Genomic DNA, 21,550 nt, shown 5'->3' on the forward strand with positions numbered 1-21,550 from the left:
TCTTACTTGGGCCTATTTTCATGCTAAAGTTGGTTGCACTAAACTCTCTATAAAGCAAATAAAAGAACCCACTGCCTAATATCTAACATCTGCTGCATGCACTCCTTTTTACCTTATGTTTCTGCTTATTTCCGAAGGGCTGTTCACCAAGAGGATAGAAATCCTTGGTTAAGCAAACCATCTTGTTTACTTTTCACCAATGTTACTCAGATAATACTTCATCTAAGAATAACGGTCGACTTGAACAGAAGATAGGGGGTGGCCCGGGTAAGAAAAAGGGGCGAATATTTCACTTCCCAATTGTTTACATGGCAATGAGTCCGGTCAAGGGTACATAATCCTACCTGGTCTTTTTCTTTCTTAATCTTATGATCTTATCAAAATATCCCATCCCCCAAAAACTAAAATCCCATTTTTGCATGATCCGGATAATCTCCAACTAATCACACGAATACGACCCTAACCATCCAATCAAATCCTTCCACGTTCCCTAATAACCCCTTCTAAAATTAGGCATCACACCCATTCCATTTCCACGTAGGTGAAATATAAATACGTGAGAATCTCGTTCCTATCATTCACAATCTTCTCTGCATCTCTCTCTCTCTCTCTCACTCCCTTGCCCCCTTTTTCTTCAGCCATGGGAAACAATGACGAATATAATCATTCGGTGACTGTGAATTTCTCAAACACAAGAAGTTTTGAGACATCTTTCAAATCCTCACTGAAAGAGACTTTCTTTCCCGATGATCCTTTTCGTCAATTTAAAAACCAATCGGCTTTGGGAAAAGTGGGCAAGGTGATTAAATATTTTTTACCAGTTCTCGAATGGGGACCCAAATACAGACTCAATCTTTTCCGTTATGATCTTCTCTCGGGAATTACTATCGCCAGCCTTGCAATTCCTCAAGGGATCAGCTATGCCAAGTTGGCTAATCTGCCTCCCATTATCGGCCTCTGTAAGAATTTTGTTTGTAAAATGAATTTTCCTCACTACTTTTGTCTGTTTTTGTTTCCTGACAAATGAATATTTTTTGAGAAAAGATAAATAAACATTGGCGTGGGATGCAAGGAAAAGAAAAAAAGAAAAAAAGAAAAAAAAAAGAAGGGCATTTTTGTCTTTAAGAATTTTGCTTGGGAAATGACATTTCCACCTCTTTTTTGTCTTTTTTGTTTGCCTAGAAATGATTTTATTTTTAGGAAAAGAAGAATAAACAAGGGCAATGCGGGCATTTTTAGGGAAAAAAAAGGAAGAAATTGGGAGTGGTAACATCCCCTTTTATTATTGTGTTTCGATTCATCTTGTTTTTGTGCCTCTTTATGATTTTCTTTTTCTTTTTACTCATGTTTTGAGAATGTTAGGAGACTTCTACAAATGTATTGAGACTTTTTTTGGGGGAGTGATAAATCAACCCCCCAAATGATAAATCGACTCCCCATGTGTTTATCTCTCTCCTCTTTCTCTCTCATACCCATATGAGAGAGAAAGAGGAGAGAGATAAACACATGGGGAGTCGATTTATCATTTGGGGGGTTGATTTATCACTGCCCTTTTTTTTATTCGAAACATGTGTAAAATTATGTTTCCAATACACCCTAACAAATGCCCTAAACCCAACCCTAAATCGAATATTATTAATGAGATAGAACAAAAGATAAAAAGAAGAGATATTCAACCTTGCTTCTAACCCATCAAAATACAGAAAAAATATAGCATTAAACCTTTATGTGAAATATAGGGATACATTAGGAGTCTCATATTAACGGTTATTTTTTATTTTGGTGATTTTGTTGTAGATTCGAGCTTCGTGCCGCCTTTGATTTATGCATTGTTCGGAACTTCAAGGCATCTCGCTGTGGGAACCGTCGCGGCAGCGTCGTTACTTGCTGCTTCCATTATACAAAAAGAAGTTTCATTCACTGAAGATCCCGATTTGTATCAACATTTGTTCTTCACCGCAGCTTTCTTTTCTGGAGTTTTTCAGGCTGCATTGGGAATTTTCAGGTATAGAGGGAAGGGATGTTCTGTTTTTAGATGCTTTGTTTTTTCAGATTGCATTGTGGAAAATGAATTCCTCTGTTTTTTCTTTTGTTTTTTTTACAGGCTCGGGATTTTGGTAGATTTTCTGTCTCGCCCGACAATACTCGGATTCATGGGCGGAACTGCGATCATCATAATCCTTCAACAGTTGAAGAGCATGCTTGGTTTGACGTATTTTACGACGAAAACTGATATAGTTTCTGTGATGGAAGCTATCTTCTCCCAAACCAGCGAGGTTTGCCTATTTTTAATACAAAACTCATCTTTTTCTTTTTCTCTGTTTCCTTTTTTATTCTTTTTTATGTTTCCGGCCCAGGATGAGAGGGCCCTTGTGTCCATCATTCCTCTGTTTTAAATAACCTTGGGGCCGACCCAAGTTTTCCAATTACATATAACGAGAAATTATATGGTGTAAGGCCTTACAACAATAAGGCCTTTCTACGGTGGAAGTACCACCCTAGACATTTGATCCAACCGCAGCTTCTCAAAAAGTGAGCTGTTGTTTGATCAAATATCAAGGGCAGTACCCCAACCGTAGTGTTGTAAGGCCTTACACCATATAAAATCTCTTATATAACATACTTGATTTGCACTTTATCATGCTCATAGGCAAACCAATTATCGTTAATCTAGACCATCCGTATGGTGGGTCCTAATTTTTTTTTTTTTTCGTGTGTGTGCAGTGGCGATGGGAGAGTGTAGTTTTGGGGTTAGGGTTTCTTGCGCTACTGCTTTTCACTACATTTCTGGTTAGTGAAGGAGTTTCTGGTTAAACTGCATCTTAGAAAATATGTTTTAATTGAATCATATATATGGAAATTTTCTATTAAAACCTTAACAATGTGTAAATTAATGCAGAGAAAAAGACAACCAAAGCTATTCTGGGTTTCAGCCATATCCCCTATGTTAGTCGTGGTGATGGGTTGTCTTATCGCTTATTTCGCCGATGCAGAGAAGCATGGGATTCATATAGTTAAGTGCCCCTTATCCACATATTTATTCGATATTAATACTTGATATGCCCCTCTTTTTGTTTCTATGGTTTGGTTCTCCTTTCTTAGGGGATGATATTACTTCATGGAGCCCACTTTTACAATTCTAGCATGATCTGGACCCTTTATCTGGACCTATTTTAATGTTCTACTTATAGATATGCTAATGTAAATTTGGTAGATCTGATCCTACCACATAAGCCAACAGCCAGTCTATATGGTGTTTGGGTCCCACTATCATCGGATGATCTTAGTCCCTTGATCAAGGATGATGAAAAAGAGACCCTTCTAGGTTTCCCAAGCTTGATGATCAGTTTGTTTTCATGCCCCGATCAATCGATCATTCGGATGGGAAATGAAAGTTAAAACCTTAAAAAAAGTGAAATCTCTTTTAAATATTAAATGTCTTATACATGAAAGTTTCTTTATGGCAATGTTAGATACTAGGGCTGCAACTCGGGTCGGGCGGGTCGGGTTTTGGAGAACCCAACCCTACCCGAGAAATATCTCGGGTCGGATCGGGTCGGGTTTTTTTTCTTCGGAAAACCCACGATTCCCAAACCCGGCCCTACCCATGATAAATCTCGGGTCGGTTCGGGTCGGGTCGGGTTTTTTCACGTTGACGCAAATTTTTAAGGAAAATTCTTGTTTGGCAAGGCAACTCAACTCATAGAAGCAGAAATTACACTCACATTACAATTGAATCAAACAGTGATGTAATTACACTCACATCACACTTGAATCAAACAATGCTGTAATCAAACAATGTTGTAATTACAATCAAACAATGCTGAATCAAACACTTGAATCAACTCAACTCATAGAAGCAGAAATTATACTCACATACAGTGGGTGCGTGGGTTTTCACTTTTAACTTTGGGATAATTACATTTACACCCCCTCTAGTTTCTGACACATCCACTTCTACCCCTGTAGTTTAAAACGTGACAAATACACCCCTGTAGTTTCAATTTGTTTAAGGTTTGCCCCCTCAGCTGAAGGTTCGTCCATAGATTGAAGGGTTAGGATGATCCGATGGAGCTGATTTTTTGGGCACACCATATCTATGTCAGGACCCATCAAATGAACGCTTTGGATCATCCAAATAATGTGGGCCTCTACCCGAATCCAAACACTACCAAAAAATCATCCAAATAATGTGGGCCCACATTGTTTGGATGATCCAAAGCGTTCATTTGATGGGTCCTGACATAGATAGGGTGTGCCCAAAAAATCAGCTCCATCGGATCATCCTAACCCTTCAATCTATGGACGAACCTTCAGGTGAGGGGGCCTACCTTAAACAAATTGAAACTACAAGGGTGTATTTGTCACGTTTTAAACTATAGGGGTGGAAGTGGATGTGTCAGAAACTAGAGGGGGTGTAAATGTAATTATCCCTTTAACTTTTAACTAACAATAGAAAAAAATGTACATACTATAACTTATGTAACTCGGGTCGGGTCGGGCCCCTTCAAACCCGGCTCGACCCGAGATTCATGCGGGCTTTTGAATGCTGAACCCGGCTCGACCCGAAACCCATGAAACCTGAATCCGACCCAAGCTATTTTCGGGTCGGGTCGATGCGGGTCGGGTAAAACCCGGCTCGAGTTGCAGCCCTATTAGATACCTTGTAAATGTAACTATTTAGGGGCTGTTTGGATACATGGATTTTATAATCCTGAATTAAAAAAATATGGTTTTAGCTTATAAGATCCTGGTTTTATCTTGTAAAATCCTTACAATCCGGGATTCTTTTTTTTTTTTTTTTGAAATAGCTACAATCCGGGATTCTAAACAGCCTTATAGAGTATTCTTCGTAATTTTAGAATATTCTTCAAAATTTATGCATAATCTGACGATATATAATTTTTTTGGTAGGTGGGTCACTTGAAAAAAGGAATAAATCCTTCATCTCTAAAACTTTTGAACTTCGATTCACGATATCTACCAGCAACCTTAAAAGCTGGGCTACTGACGGGCACCCTAGCTCTAACTGTAAGAGACCTGAGAAGAAGGGATTGTATTTTTATCTCTTTTTCTCAACAATTTTCAGAAGAAACTTATTCAAATGTTTATCATAATTTTATCATTGGTTTTCAGTATTAGTGATTAGTATCTATTTTATAATGCAGGAAGGCATAGCAATTGGGAGGATCTTTGCAGTTATGAAAAACTACCACGTAGATGGGAATAAGGAGATGATAGCTTTTGGGATGATGAACATCGTTGGATCTTTCACATCATGCTACTTGACCACAGGTACAATGATCTGGGCCATCAAATTACTAACGTGAAATGATAGTGGAAATACAACCATTTTTTAGGAGAAGACAAACAAAAGGAGGCCTAGATGTTACAAACAAAACGAGATCAAGATGTTAGAAACCATTTTCATTGGGCCCACCTCATTTTATTACAATGAGGTTGCACCATACAAAGAGAGATTTATGAGAAGTTTATCGAGAGAGAGAGAGCAATAAATTATGAGACAAATCAGAAAAAGAAGGAAAAGAAACAGAAACTTGTTAAAGAAAGGGCTGGCTTACAAAAAAAAATGACCCTTTCATCGTAGTATATGTAGAATTATGGTACTATTCCCACATAACTGCCTAAAGATTTTAGATAGAAAACTAAAACTGAGGTATATGATCTCATACATATACTTTCATTGTAATGGACAAGTACTAACTAATAACCGTGGTGGCAAAACCTAACATAAATTGGGGATGTGTTTGATTTTTCAGGGCCATTTTCAAAATCTGCGGTGAATTGCAACTCGGGGTCTAAGACCCAAATGTCAAATGTGGTGATGTCAATTTGCATGATGCTTACACTCTTGTTCTTAGCTCCTCTTTTCAGCTACACTCCTCTAGTCGCCCTCGCAGCGATTATCACCAACGCCATGCTCGGACTCATTGAATACAGGGAGGCTTACCATGTGTTCAAGGTTGACAAGTTTGATTTTCTTATTTGCATGGCTGCCTTTATTGGCGTTGTCTTCTTTAGCATGATCGTTGGTCTCATGATGTCGGTAACCATCTTTATCTCTGCTATTGTTATTGTTGAAGTATAAATGATTAAGGCCCTGTTCGTTTGGGATTATGACAACCGATGGTGAGCCCTCAAACTGATTATTGGACTCAAAATGACATTCATTTTGAGTCCAATAATCAGTTTGAGGGCTCACCATCGGTTATCATAACCCCAAACGAACAGGGCCTAAATAACACCAACTCTATGGGCGTGTTCTTCATTTAAGATTATGAGAACCGATTGTGAATGCTAAACTTGATTATTGGACTCGTTTAGGTAATAGGTTTGGCACTTACAATCGGTTGTAATAATCTTAAACCCAAGGTTTTGGAGTAATTGGTTGTTTGGCATGGTACTCTCAATTCTCTCTGTCCCCAACCCTCCTTAACCCTCTCCCACCGCTTGAGAAACCAATATTACTTGGAAAAAACTTTCATGGCTGCCACGTTTTCTTTTTCCTATTTCTAGCCACGTATCACCACCCTCTCCTCACTTATGTCCTCTCAATTCTCTTTGTCCGCTACCCTCATTAATCCTCTCCCACCGCTTGAGAGACCAATATTCCATTGAAAAAACTTTCATGGCTGCCAAATCTTAGTTAATTTTCAATTAATTCCTAACGAGTGTTTATGTAAAACACTCACGGTGATTTTTTTGAAATGGAAGGTGGTGGTCCAATTGAGACCAGCCTTGAGAGGACACGGTGTTGTTGGGAACGAGGCTTGTTGCCTTCAAGCCGGAGTCGTTGCTCTTAGTACCCGGAGCTATGTCAGAACGGGCAAGTCGGACTTCGATGCCTTGTGTGCACCACCCTGCCAATGAGGTTAGGAACAAATATCCCACCACCTTAAAGCCCCCCGCATGGAGTTACAAGCTCACGCGACTGAGCTCGGCAAAACACTCAAGGTGATAAACAAGGAAGGAGATAAAGATTCAGATTAGATTAGGAGTAGATCATCCTAATCAAATCAAGTCACCTACTTCAACACCCACACAATCCAATGATCTTATGAGATCTGATCTATAAGCGAGAGTTTGATGGGGACCCCCACCTGTTTATTAGATAAATATAAAGATGTTGCACATTAGGAACAAGTTATCATCCAACTCGGAACATATGAGAGGGGGGATACAAACCTTGAAATAAACAAAAGACAGAGCACTAAAGCTAAGAGTTCAATCTGATCAATAATCTTAAATTACATAATCGACAAGTTTGGTGGGAATATATTGGATTCTTTTTTAGCATCTTGGGCGAGGAATGCAGCAAGTTGTTATTGTCATTTATTTATGTTTCTATTATTTGTTGCAACTTGCAGGTAGGACTTTCTATAATCAGAGCACTGTTATATGTAGCTAGACCTGGGGTGGCTAAGCTTGGGAATGTACCAAACACTTCAATTTATCGTGATGTGGAGCAATATAATAGCATGGTTGGGGTCCCAAGCATGTTAATTCTTCAACTAGGATCCCCAATTTACTTTGCAAACGCTGGTTACATAAGAGAAAGGTAAATGCTAATACCAATAGTCATATTGATTCACTTGATGTCCAATTTTCAGTACTATCAGCTCCCATAGTTTTTTCAAAAAAACCACTTGTGGATCTTAATGGGGTTTAAAGTAGGGGTGAAACTCGATTTTTGGGAATTTTGGTCGACCTTTTACCATAAAATCGCTCGGTTCGGATTGATTCCAATTCATTTTTCAGCAAATACTCAACCCAACCCGACCCAAATTGCACTCCACTTTAAAGACGTAAAGATAGTTGCCTTGTAATATATTGGCAAGTGATCACCATGGTTAGCCCCCTAAGTTTAGGCCTACCCTATTATTAGGGGGTATCTTCAGTATTTGTACCGAGAGTATTTATATTATTGTAAAAGGGTGATTTAATTTAAGGTGATGTGAAATAGTTATAGCTTGAGGGACCGAGAGAAAAGCTTGTTGCCCTAATTTAAAACTTTCCTATCTTTCCTTAGGACATAGGCACACTGCTGATTACGGTTTGATCTGAGATTATATTAACAGTTGGGATTTTTCATTGTCCATAAGTAAAAGATTTTTTATGTCTTTTCACCAGGATTACGAGATGGGTCGAAGAAGAAGATGAGAAAAATATAAATTCCAAAGGGGATGACTTGCAATTTATCATACTAGACTTGAGTGGTAAGTTCTTTTTTTTTCTTTTTTGAATGGCTTGAGTGGTAAGTTCTTCTGTTGCAATAACTTTAGTTCAGAAGAAAACAAAGTGGTTTTATGATTGGAAAATGGCCTATTGTGCATACAAGGAATAGTAGGTGTATGTGCTCTTCAGCACCATTGAATCCCAATGCTTTGGTGAATTGGTGGGGTTGTAAGGCCCACCAACTGCTTGAGCAATGGGTCTATTTTAGATTAGCCCACAGCTCCTTAGAAAGTAGTGAGCTTCACACCACCAAAATAGTGGAGAAAAGTGCACAGTTATTACTTCGTCTATGTGTGTTACGGTTCCTTTACTGAAGTATCTTTATTCTTTTAGGGGTCACATCCATTGATAAAACTGGCATTGATATGCTCAATGAAGTTCTAAGAAGGAATGAGAGAAGAGGGATCAAGGTACGATATAGCTTCTCCTTATTTCATTCCATAAAAGAGTAGATGGAACTCTAAATATTTTTGTGGTTTATTTGTGCAGGTCGCATTTACAAATCCCAGGATTGACGTTGCAGAGAAATTTGTGGCATCTGATCTTCTCGAGAAGACTGGGAAAGAATGGGTCTTTTTGTCGGTTAGAGAGGCCATCTCGTCGTGTAATTCAATGCTTCAAGAGTCCAAGGAGAAAGAAGTTGCAAGACTCCAAGGTCATTGTATAGAGTAAACCTCTTTAATTACAACAAAATGTAATTGTTTGATGGTGTATATATAAACTTAATAAACTATTGCGATTGTGACTGGCCCTTATCTGTCTATGTACACATCAAGCACAATGATAATTGATGATGAGACAAGAAAGAGATTGAATGAAGTTCTATTGTGTCTATTTTGTTGGATCAAACATACTACCAAAACTCGTTAACTCAAAACTCGCCCGAGTTGACTCAAGTTGCAAAGAACTGGTAGCAATAGAAATGTGTAGAACCAACCCAGAGACCAAACACGAAAGTACAACAAAGAATTGTGTTGTGTCCCTACCAAGGATTTAAATTTCGGTTTCGGGCACCAAAATTTCCGCTGAAATCCGGTAAAAAAAGTATTAATTTATTATTTAGTAAATTTCGGCCGAAATTAGCAAAATTTTGCCCGAAGTTTCAGGAAAAAAAAATTTTGAAAAAAATTCAATTTATCAAAATTTCAGCCGAAATTTCGGTTTCGGTCCCAACCAAAATCCAAATGAAATCCGAAATCAGCCGAAATTTAAAACCATGATCCCTAGACTCCCTACTGAAGGAGGCAGAACAGTTTATGAAGGTGGTCCTAAAGAGGAATGCCAAAGTGCCAAACAATTATAAAAAAAAAAAAAAAACCAGAAAGCGCTGCTTGTTCATTGGTTTGACCTTTTTCTTGGTTGGACCTAAACTAGACACTTCACACATGTTGACCCTAGCTTAGTCAAGTTGTCTATTGGTTCAAATTTTGCCCAGCCAGCCTTGGTCTGTCTAGATATATGGTGCCCGACCGTCAAGTACCGTTGTCACGTGACGGTCGGGCATCATATAATTTCTCACCAAACTAACCCTTAGGGCCTGTTCAGTTGCGCCTAAGAAACGGAAACGGAAAGGAAAATAGACCTTGTTTCCGTGGAAAGTGAGTAATATGGTCGTTTTGTTGCCCATGAACGGAAAGCGCTGAGAAAATAAAAGTCATACGTGGAATCCGAATAATCCGTGTTGGCAAGGGTCTTTCCGCCGAACCAAATCCGTGCGTAGGGCTCGGATTCGAGTCCTTTTCCTCGATTACCGCCTCTCGCGAAAACAGAAGCGACCAAAAAAAAGCCCTAGCATCTTCTCCAACCATCGCACCACCTCCTTGCTTTTTCTTCTCCGACCGAAGCTCGGCCTCCACTCCTCCAACAGGTATGCCTCCTCCCTTTCTTCCTTTCTCCATTTTTTTTTTGAATTTTTTCCGGATATTGGGTATCAAATGTCTGGTTTGCTATGGAGAACTTGAATCTATGCTTTCTAAATCCTCATTTTTTTCTTGAATCTATGGGTTTTGTTCGGGTTTCATTTTGTTGTGTCATTTTTTGCTGTGTTTCTTGAATCTATGCTTTCTAAACCCTCGTATTTTTTTGGATATGGGTTTTGTTCGGGTTTTCATTTTTTGTGCCATTTTTGCTGTATTGATCTTCTCTAAACCCAAGTACTTTTCAGATCTATGGGCTTGTGTTAATTTTAAAAGATTGGTGGGGGTCTGTTTATGTTGGTGTAAAAGATGATGGTGGTGTTGTTTGGGTTTGGAGTGTTTTCATTCAAAATTTTGGAAGGTTTTTTCCGTGGGTTTAATTGAAGATTTTGATGGCGTCGTCTCCTTCTCGTCTTTCCCCCGTTTTGCATTTTTTTTTTTTTTGACTTCTTGTTGTATATGCTAAGATCTGTGATTTTAAGGTATGGATAGATGTTTTTTTATTTGGAATCTTTCGATCTAACCCCTTTTCCATTTGTTCTCCATTTTTCTGCATTTTCTTTATTTTCTGTGTTATTTTTTCAATTTTTTCAGCAGAACCTGTTTATTTTCTTCCTTTTTGTTCGGACATTTGGATTTTTGGTGTCTCAATTGGCTGTCTGGGATGCATTGTAACATTTGCTTTTACTTGGATGTCTTGGATGGATATCAATTTTGAGAGGGAAATATCAATTTTTTTTCTCTGAAGAGGATGTCTTGGATGGATTGTAGCTTTTGCTCTTTTTTTGGCAATTTTGTCATTTTGTTTTGTGATTTTATTCTCTCCTTTTTATATCTGAATATGGGATATTTTGGATCTATTGAGAGGGGAAAATAGATCTTTAACTGTGATTTTTTAAACCTGGAGTTCTGATAAAACCCCACATTTCAATACTTTGATTTTTTCGGTTTTCTTACTCCAATATTAAATCTGTGATGGTGAATGTTATTAATTGAGGTATTGAATTTTCTGCAGGTGGTCAGCCTCTCATTTGATTTTCATTATCAAGAATTTTTCCATCTGTGATGGTGAATGTTATTAATTGAGGGATGATTTGTGGATGGATTGTTTATGGAGGGATGGTTTGTGGGGGGGGGGGGGGGGGGGTTGTGGATGGATTGGGTGGTTTATGGAGGGATGGTTTTTGGATGGATGGTTTATGGAGTGGTTGTTTATGGAGGGATGGGTTATTGATGGATGGTTTATGGAGTGCTTGTTTATGGAGGGATGGTTTGGTAGATAAATATATTTTAGGTAGATGTGGTTGCATGTAATTGGATTGATGGATGGTTTGTGGTGGTATGGTTTGTGGATGGATGGTTTGTGGAGGGATGGTTTATGGAGGGGTGGTTTGTTGAGGGATAGTTTGTGGATGGATGGGTTGTTTATGGAGGGAGGGTTTATGGATGGATGGATTGTTTGTGTTTGTCTTGTTTATGATTGTGTTATGGATGGTTATGGATGGATGGATGGTTATGGAGGGATGGTTTGTGGATGGATGGATTGTTTATGGATGGATGGATTGTTTGTGATTGTCTTCTTTGTGATTGTGTTTAAGATGCCATGTTTTTTACTTTGTTGTCTTTTCAATTAAGTTATTGACTACTTTTTTAGAGTAAGATGCCTCGTCGTCCTACAAGAAAGAGAAAGAAAGAGTTGATGCGTAGAGCTGAGTTGAAGCGTAGGAATGTGCTAGTTGGGCAAGCAGTCGCACTACTAATGGCTGGTGCTGCTGCTATGTTAGTACTTTGGAAAGAGTACTACAAAAAGTATCTTCTCAGAGCTCCATATGAAAGCACTTACTTCACGCGTCGTACGTTCATTTCTTTTGTCATCGATTCAGATGAACATTGTCATAACTTGCTACGGATGAACGTCAGCTGCTTTCGTCAATTTGTTGAAATATTTAAACGGGCGAAAATCCTACAAGATACAATCCATTGTAAGGTGGAGGAGCAAGTTGCCATCTTCTTGCATATTGTGGCACATAATCAGAGGGTTAGGACTATTAGAGCATGCGCTAGACGTTCAAGGGCAACTGTTTCGACGTATTTCAACAAAGTACTAAAGGCAATTTTGGGTATGCAAGATTTCTTCATCAAACCACCGACAGCTGAGACACCATCGCAGATTGAGGGGAATCCAAGGTGGATGCCATATTTCAAGGATTGCATCGGTGCAATAGACGGGACATACATACGTGCTAAAGTACGTATTGAAGACAAACCTGCCTACTTTTGTCGTAAGCATTTTATAGCTCAAAGTGTTTTGGCGGCCTGTGACTTTGACTTAAAATTCACGTATATCCTAGCCGGATGGGAGGGTTCGGCTTCCAACTCGAGAGTGTTAGCGGATGCATTAACAAGGGCTGACAAGATTCCACTTATTCCAGGTACATTGTATATGACATAGTTACATTCTAGTAAACAAGTTCCCACTTATTACTAGTTGCTGATATATAATCTTTTTTTATTTGTAGGAAAGTTTTACCTCGCCGATGGCGGGTACCCTCTCTTACGACATTTCATTACCCCGCATCGTAAGACCGCATACCACCTAAGTGAGTGGAGTGGGCGGCGTCCACGGACTAGTAATGAGTTGTTCAATCATAGGCACTCGTCCTGTCGAAATGTCATTGAGCGCACATTTGGCGTCTTGAAGAAGCGTTTCAATATTCTTAATGAAGAACCAATGTACAATATCGAGAAGCAGATTGACATCTTCTTAGCATGTTGTTGCATCCATAATCATATTCGGCGTTTCATGCCTAATGATTCAATATTAGAAGATGTGGACAACTTTCGAGCTAGACAACTCTTGCTACAAACTGTGGAAGATGAGGACATACCACGAGATCCTCCTCAATCAAGGGATGATGACAAAAGAGCTGGAGAGGAAATTAGAAACACGCTTAGCACACAGATGTGGAATGATTTCAGCAGACGTCATTGATGTTAGGGTTATATGACTCTTTTACTGTTTCGAATAACTTTATTATGTTCTGATGGTTGTATGTGTGTTTATTCAAGTAACTCTGTTGTTATTAGTGTGATGTATTAAAATTTTGAAGGAAGATAGTAGCTAGTTGTTTTGGATGATGTATGCTGTATCTTTTGATGGTTGTATGTGTATTTATTCAAGTTGTTATACATCTCCGGTTGTTATATGGATGTATGATTCCTAAAGAACATATATGTGTATATTGAATCAGAATGACAACTGCGCCACAAACCTCGCAGAAGAGGGGGAAGAATGTCATTTGGAATGACCAAATGGACAAGGTGCTCGTAGATACCCTTCTAGTTCAAATCGCAGAGGGGTACAAAATCCCTAATGGTTTTAAGGATCATGCCTATGTAGCTGCGGCCACTGCAATGAATGCCTTTTTCAACCTCCAACTCAATAAGGAGCACATAAAAAACCGCATCAAGACTATGAAAGAAACATACAAGAGTGTTTGCATCATCCTGAGTAGAAGCGGTTTTGGTTGGGACAATGAGATCAAAATGGTCACCTGCGAGAAAGAGGTCTACGATGACTACGTCGCTGTAAGAAACACTTCCTCTCAAGATACAATCTTCTTATAGTAATACCATATCCAATATCTTCTTATTTTTTATGCTCCTTCTCACAGGCTCATCCAAAACATAAGAAACACTTCACTACCCATCATGTTTTGCATGACGATATGTGCAAAATCTTTGGAGATGAGTTCGCGAAAGGGGCCGGGGCTAGGACACGTGAGAATCCAAGCATAGCAAGTTCGCAGCCAGTCAGTCTTGATGACATTGGGGATGACTTTGCAGATGACCATACCCCCATGTCTCACCACCAACCATCTCCAGAAGCAGATCCTACTAATGGTGGTAGTGAGACATCTCCCTTAAGACGGGATGGTACCAGACGACAGAGGACTCGCCAGGGTGGGGCACATTTGGATAGTATGTCGCGTCTCTCAACAAGCATGGACAAGGTTGCCGATGCCCTCACAGGTGATCGTGCCCCTGCTTACCTTGCACAGCTTCGCGAAGCTGTTAGAGGGGTTGGGGGTTTTTCGCAGGATATATTGTTGAGGACCACAGAGTACCTCACAATAAATCCATCTTTTCATCATGTACGAGGAGGATGAGAGGAGATCGTACATCCGAAGGAAGATGGCTCGTTTCATCAGGCAACAGATGGATGATTGAGACAAGTTATGGTGGTAGTTATTGTTATATGAACAATGCTTTTATGACACTTTGTTTTATTTTGGATGGTGGTTATTTATTTTGGATGTTGGTAGCTATGGTGGTAGCTTTTATTTTGGATGTTAGTAATTATGGCGGTAGTTATTTTTATCTGTATGGGATCTTTGACATTTGGATGGCGGTTAATGGCAGACGGTGCATATTTTCTATTTTAACATTTGGATGATGCTTTGATATCTTTTCATCGAAAATATGTTGTCTTTTTGTTAGGTGAGTATGGGGAAGCAGAAGTACTATGCTGTATTTAATGGCAGGAGGCCTGGGATTTACTACACTTGGCCAGAGTGCCATGAGCAAGTTGACAAATTTAGCGGAGCATGCTACCGCTCATTTGGGACGTTGGCGGAGGCTCAGTCACAGCTAGACGCATATTTGGAGAGAGCCAGGTATCGGAGCAGCGAAAGGGTTGAGGAGGTAGAGGAGTTGCGAAATGAAAGGGCAGAGGTGGTGCCACAGAGGGTGTTACCATGAGTTTCCCTCCTTCTTGTTGGTTCCATTATATTGCTTTTAAAATCTGCTTCTTAAGTTTTTTTGAGTATTTTTTTGTATTAGTGGACTATTTGGTAGGCTTAGGGGGCTTAGGATCAAATATTGTGGAGATGTTGAAGTTCCGTCCTTGATATCCACCGTGTAAAGAATGATAGTGTTTTATATGGAACTTTTTTTTTCTGTAGGCGTTTGACTTTCAGCTATGTAAAATGTGTCAAACTATGGCATAGGGTTATAAAAAAATCTTTAGGCTTTCCGAATCTACTTGGCTGCTGAGAGCTTATTGGGATCGATTGCAACAGCTTGATCTTGTTGGACATCCCATCTATAAGACTATATGTATTTAGAAGGCCTTAAATAATGCATTAATAATGCTGATGGAGATAAAAATGGGACTCTTGCTTGCAGAGCTGAGAGTTTGTTGTTATGTTTGAAGCAAAGGTACCCTGAATTGTCACAGACAACCCTGTTCATCGGCCTCGTTGACATTCCAACAAGTTTTGCCAACTGATGAACTGATTCTACGCAAGGAATCAATCTTATTGATCTCAAAAATGAAATCTGTATGAATCATATGAACTGTTATATGTTGTCAAATTGACAAAGTGCTGAGAAACAATTTAAAAGTTCTCACCTTTCAAGTTTAGATACCTCTCAAGGGAAGAGATTGTTTTGTAGTTGTTTCTGGGTTCATTCCGCTTCCCTGTAATAGTTTATAGGCTTAGTTTGAATTCTAATTAAATTCCTCTGGTTGGGTGTATTTGTAGCTCTTTAATTTTAATATATATGGGATCTGTTGTGCTAAAGTGGAGGGGAATTTGGCAGATACAAGCAAATTCTCCAGTAATTGTTCCTAGATTGGTTTGTTTTCTTGTTGTAAAGGGGGATGCAGTTCAAATCCTTGAAGTTGTATGTGGGTTTGATTTGGCTTCTGCAAAAATTCCTGCTGATGGGTGTCTTTCATTTGCTATTTGTGCATGTTTGGTGTATACCGATCTATCGTGCTAAATTTGAGAGGAATTTCTGAAGTGTAAATACTTCATAAGCTACTCTTCTTGTGATTGTTTCTGGATTAGTTTGATCGCTGGTGGTTCTATTTTGGTTCATGGTCGAAATTCTATGAAAAGTCTTCAAGATGGATTTTTCAATTACTATTTTCTATTATTATTTGTCGTTGCTCTGTTCTATACATTTATAGCAAATTTTTAAGGCTGAAATAAGAAATTGTTCTCTGATCTGGATCAGATTTCTCAAGGAAATAGATTGTTTATTGTGGTTGTTTCTGGGTTCATTTTGCTTCCCTGTAACACTTCATGGGCTTGGTTATAATTCTGTTGAAATTCTTCTTGTTGGGTGTATTTGTAGCTCATTAATTTTAATATATATGGGATCTATTGTACTAGAGTGGAGGGAAATTTCTATTAAATTTCTATATATGGTATCTATTGTACTAAATTTGTATGGCCTATAGAATCAAATATTCCTGTAACTGTTCCTAGATTGGTTTGTTTTCTTGTTGCAAATGGTTCCTGTATCCAGTTCAATTCCTTGAGGTTGTATGCGGGCTAGATTTGGATTGTGCAAAAATTCCTGCTGATGGGTTTCTTTCATATATTATTTTTGTGTGTTTGGTGTATTCCAATCTATTGTGCTAATTTTGAGAGAAGTTCTAAGTTTAAAGACCTTATAAGCTACCGTTCTTGTAATTGTTTCTGGATCATTCCTCTTAGTATCTTCAACATCATTCCCATTGCCTTTAATTTGTCCACATAGTTTGTCTAATGAAGTCAAGACAATTGAGGATTTAGATTTTGAAGCTTGATTGAAGATACAGGAGGAGGAAGAAAAGGTTTTGGTCTGTTTCAAACAGTGTCTCAACACCTCAGAAATGGTGAATTTGGTCGGTCCAAAATTCAAGAGTATATGTTTCTGAAAATTTGAAATTATCCAAAATAACCCCCTAAATGTACACAGAACATTCATAAATTTAGGCCATGTTGGGCTGACATGAAATTTTTTTTCTGGAATTGTAGTTTATCAAGCAGCGAGAGAGGGCTAGGGGGTGTGGAGAAGGAGAGACTAAAGAGGGTATGAGTGAGGAGATGATGAGAAAAGGCTGAAAAGCAAGGAAAAAAGAAACTCTAAACAAAATACAATTTATTTTCTCCTGCATTTTAGTCATGTTATCTCTAGTTTCTTCATCTCCCACCCTCCCTAGCCCTCTCACCACCTGATAAACTAATATTTCATGGAAAGAAATTTACATGGTTGCCCATTTGTTTGTAACATTCATTGTTTCTTGCAGGATGTTGGGGAAGCAATCTTAGAGAGCTACTCAAGAGTGTTGGAAGGTTTAGCATTTAACATTGTAGCTTGGATTGATGATGTACTTTACGTGGATGGATCCGTGAAAAAATCCAATCATAGGAAGTAAAACTTGCTCTCAACTCCAAAGTTCATGCAGCAGCCCATTCTGTTCATCGGCCTCGTTGACATTCCAATCCAATGTCTCACATATTCTAACATTTATCATCGATCTTTGGATCTTGGATCATAACCCAATAACCCAATCCAATGTCTCACATATTCTAGCATTTATCATTGATCTTTAGATCTTGGATCAGAAGCCAATAACCCAATCCAATGTCTCACCTTCCTTTTGCTTTACTAAAGACAAAAATCTTGTCGATCATTAGAGTAACCCAGCAGTTTGCACTTTGCATGACCCTTTTTCTAAAAAGAAAAGTCCCCAACAGTTTGGAGGAATGCTTCCCGACCTCACCGTATAGTGGGTCCCCACCTTTGATTGATCTGATCCCTCCATTTAAAAGACTTGGCTTTGGGTCCACCTCTAATTGATCTGAACCCTCTATTTGACAGATCGACTTGGCATTGGATCTCCTACGGCCCAAAATTACACCACTTAAGTAATCCAAACATCCGATAACGTTAACATTAGTCTATCAAATGGACGTGTAACGACCCGATTTCCGACGAGTCGATACGAGCAAAAGAAAGCAAAAATCATGTAACTATTTTTTTTTTTTTTTTATACAAGCATCAACCACGATAGAATCTTATTACAACTGAAAGATGTCTTATCATAACAAAGTATTGATAGACATGGTAAATGACGCAAGGCGTCAAAATGTAAAAACTCAGGAACAAACTCTCTGATCACACAGTCCCTTATCCCATGGTTCATTCATTTGCAAATGCTCCGCCATCTAATGCCTCAACCCCTGTGGTGGAGGAATCAACGTCAGAGCAGGGTCATCCAGAGACCGAGCAAAGTAAAAGAGACAATAATAACAGTGCATACAATATAATCCACATCCTCAATAATGTCTAGAAACAATATAATAAAGATTACAATGCCCATGGCAATATAAATAAAAGGAATGACAATAATTTCAATGTATGCTATGCATGCAATAATTATGAGACAGCACATTCCCCAGGTACATCCGGCTTTTCCCCCATTTATTTTTCTGTCAGTTCTTTTCTGACTTTTTCATTTTATTTTATTTTTTTCTGCCGGTGTCCTTGCCGCACGGCTACCCACTACCCCTGTCTGAAGGTAGTGACGTTATGGACTTGGATTACGGTCTCGCATTTGCCGAGCCGGGGATACTATCCCTCGGGGATACTTTCCCTTTTTGGTTGGTTTGCCAACGAAAGGCAGTACACGCTTCTCGCGTTGGCCTTTGGACCTTAGGTCCCAGGATGATTCCACCACACCCTTAAGTTCCCCTTCACTCTCCCCCATGTAACATGTATGCAATTACTTACCTTTGCCTTTCTTCCTGCATTCATTTCAATTCATTTGATTCCAGCATTCATTTCAATTCATTTGATTCCAGCATTCATTTCAATTCATTTGATTCCAGCAAGCAAGTATAAAGTAACTCAGCAGGTATTTATAAGACAATTTATAAGCAGAGCTACATTGCATAGACAATTATATTGAATACCATTACAAGACAAGGTCTAGCTGTCACCTGCCTTTTTAATTTCTGAGTGAAGATAGTAACCGAAAAGTCCCAACAAGAATAGGAATGATTAACCTGTAAATAATTCTAAGTTTTATCAAATTCATGTCCTTTCTGTCCAATATGCACTATTTATGTGGGCCCCGCATATTACTATGCATGTGGGCCTCGCATGTTACTATTCATGTGGGCCCCGCATGTTACTATTCATGTGGGCCTCGCATGTTACTATTCATGTGGGCCCCGCATGTTATTATTCATGTGGGCCACCATTCTTTGGCTACTATGCTCAGCAGTTCGCCTTTCTTCGCCTTTCTTTCCTTACAGTTTACTTTACGGTTACTATGCGAGCATTTCACCGTTCAAATATGATGATAAAGTTTGCATAATCGATAGCGAGTTATCGCCTCATATGCACGCTTTATCCATAGGTGGTAGAACCAACCATATCACCGATATTTCACTGTGTAAATAAATAACTATTGACAGACTTACCTTCTCCTCTCTCAGATTTCCTTTTCCTTCTCCTCTCTCAGATTTCCTTTTCCTTCTTCTCTCTGATTTCCTTTTTCCTTCTTCTCTCTCAGATTTCCTTTTCCTTCTCCTCTCTCAGATTTCTTTTTTTCTTTTTCTTCTTCTTCTCTTCTCTTTTTTTTTTTTTTTTTCCTTCTCCTCGTCTGCGAGCCTCTATATTTATAGCCTTAACCTGAATTATTATATTATTATTTTATTTATTATTTTATTTGCATGAATAGTAACTTGAATTATTATATTATTAGTTTATTTGCTTGAATAGTAACTTGAATTATTATATTATTAGTTTATTTGCTTGAATAGTAACTTGAATTATTGTGTGGGACTTACTTGTTGTGGGACCTACTGTTGGTAGGACCCGCTGATGTGGGACCCGCTTGTGTGGGACCTACTTGTGTGGGGCCCGCTGATGTGGGGCCTGCGGGTGTGGGGCCCGCTGATGTGGGACCTACTGATGGTGGGACCCGTTTGTAAATAGTACTCGGTGGGTCCTACTGTGAATAATACTTTTAAATAGTGTATCTCAATAGTGAACTTGCATAGTATTTCTGCATAGTAATCTCGCATAGTGACTATTGTGAATAGTGACTATTGGAAATTTTTAACATATATATATATCTATTCCGTTTTTTGTTGACATCTGGGGCGGTGGCTTAGTGGTAGGAAGCCGTTCAATCTTAGCTTAGACTTGGGTTCGAATCGTGTACGCCCCATTATGCCAGATGTCCTCATGCCCGATTAACTTGGGGAAAATGAGTAATGGCCGATGATTATCCACCTATGAGGCCATTTTTATATATATATATATATATATATTTTACCGGTTCTTACATTCTACCCCCCTTAAAAAAAAATTTCGTCCCCGAAATTCCTACGCCCATAACCTAGATATCTTGATAATCAGAATCTCGACACATGATAATTTAAGATCATCTCCTTTACTTTGTAAATCTTAATTTTGATTAGAAATCAACGTCTTGTGAAATCCATCATAATCTGCACTGCCTCTTAAATACTACTAATCTTCTATTCTAGGCAGACATTTTACTCCTATGAATTCCCTTGTTTCCCATAATCCATAATTTATAAATAAGTTTTCTGACCTTCTGTTGCCCCATCCTGTACCTCGTTGTCATCGTTGATTAGGCCCCATCCTGTACCTCGTTGATTAGGGCGAAGAAACGCTTTTCAGTTCCTGGCTGTGCGTTCTTATCTTGGGTCAGAGGGCGGTACTGATTTCTTCTTCCCTGGTTCTGCTGATTGTTTGCACCGGTTGATATTGTGGCGGAGGTGGGTGGTTTTGGATGAAGGCTGGTGCCTTAGGGCAATCCCTTCTTCTCCAGCATTGCCCAACGTGAATCCTTCCACAGTGGGGGCACAAGTTCTTTGATGGTGGACCACTATCAATTTTTTTTTTTTTTCCAGTTTACCCTTGAAATGTGACACATCATATGTCACCTATTAGCTATCTAACCCTACTTAACGACACAACCCACAAGCACCAGGGTTTCCGTAAACCCGGGCTCTGATACCACAACTGTAACGACCCGATTTCCGACGAGTCGATACGAGCAAAAGAAAGCAAAAATCATGTAACTATTTTTTTTTTTTTTTTATACAAGCATCAACCACGATAGAATCTTATTACAACTGAAAGATGTCTTATCATAACAAAGTATTGATAGACATGGTAAATGACGCAAGGCGTCAAAATGTAAAAACTCAGGAACAAACTCTCTGATCACACAGTCCCTTATCCCATGGTTCATTCATTTGCAAATGCTCCGCCATCTAATGCCTCAACCCCTGTGGTGGAGGAATCAACGTCAGAGCAGGGTCATCCAGAGACCGAGCAAAGTAAAAGAGACAATAATAACAGTGCATACAATATAATCCACATCCTCAATAATGTCTAGAAACAATATAATAAAGATTACAATGCCCATGGCAATATAAATAAAAGGAATGACAATAATTTCAATGTATGCTATGCATGCAATAATTATGAGACAGCACATTCCCCAGGTACATCCGGCTTTTCCCCCATTTATTTTTCTGTCAGTTCTTTTCTGA

The 21,550-nt window shown here is 38.9% G+C and overlaps 1 protein-coding gene across 1 annotated transcript; it reads left to right on the forward strand.

The window, feature by feature from the left end:
* The first annotated feature begins 640 nt into the window (after window positions 1–640).
* Window positions 641–9,036, forward strand: LOC143858628 (putative sulfate transporter 3.5). Its single transcript, XM_077369321.1, has 12 exons — window positions 641–959; window positions 1,798–2,005; window positions 2,105–2,276; window positions 2,725–2,790; window positions 2,900–3,013; window positions 4,915–5,031; window positions 5,169–5,295; window positions 5,781–6,067; window positions 7,389–7,579; window positions 8,152–8,237; window positions 8,590–8,666; window positions 8,746–9,036. The coding sequence occupies exons 1-12, from the start codon at window positions 641–643 to the stop codon at window positions 8,926–8,928; spliced, it is 1,947 nt and encodes a 648-aa protein (XP_077225436.1). The 3' UTR covers window positions 8,929–9,036.
* The last annotated feature ends 12,514 nt before the right edge of the window (window positions 9,037–21,550 follow it).

The sequence above is a fragment of the Tasmannia lanceolata genome, unplaced genomic scaffold (assembly GCF_043159265.1).
Source record: "Tasmannia lanceolata isolate RefF3 unplaced genomic scaffold, GAP_Taslan_0.1 ptg000026l, whole genome shotgun sequence".
Taxonomy (NCBI): domain Eukaryota; kingdom Viridiplantae; phylum Streptophyta; class Magnoliopsida; order Canellales; family Winteraceae; genus Tasmannia; species Tasmannia lanceolata.

What these genes read in the sequence shown, in the direction of transcription:
- LOC143858628 (XM_077369321.1), top strand. Translation starts at nt 641, where the DNA reads ATGGGAAACAATGACGAATATAATCATTCGGTGACTGTGAATTTCTCA. An exon ending in TCTTCTCCCAAACCAGCGAG is followed by an intron (nt 2,277 to 2,724) that starts GTTTGCCTATTT and finishes GTGTGTGTGCAG; the next exon opens with TGGCGATGGGAGAGTGTAGT. An exon ending in ATCATGCTACTTGACCACAG is followed by an intron (nt 5,296 to 5,780) that starts GTACAATGATCT and finishes TTGATTTTTCAG; the next exon opens with GGCCATTTTCAAAATCTGCG.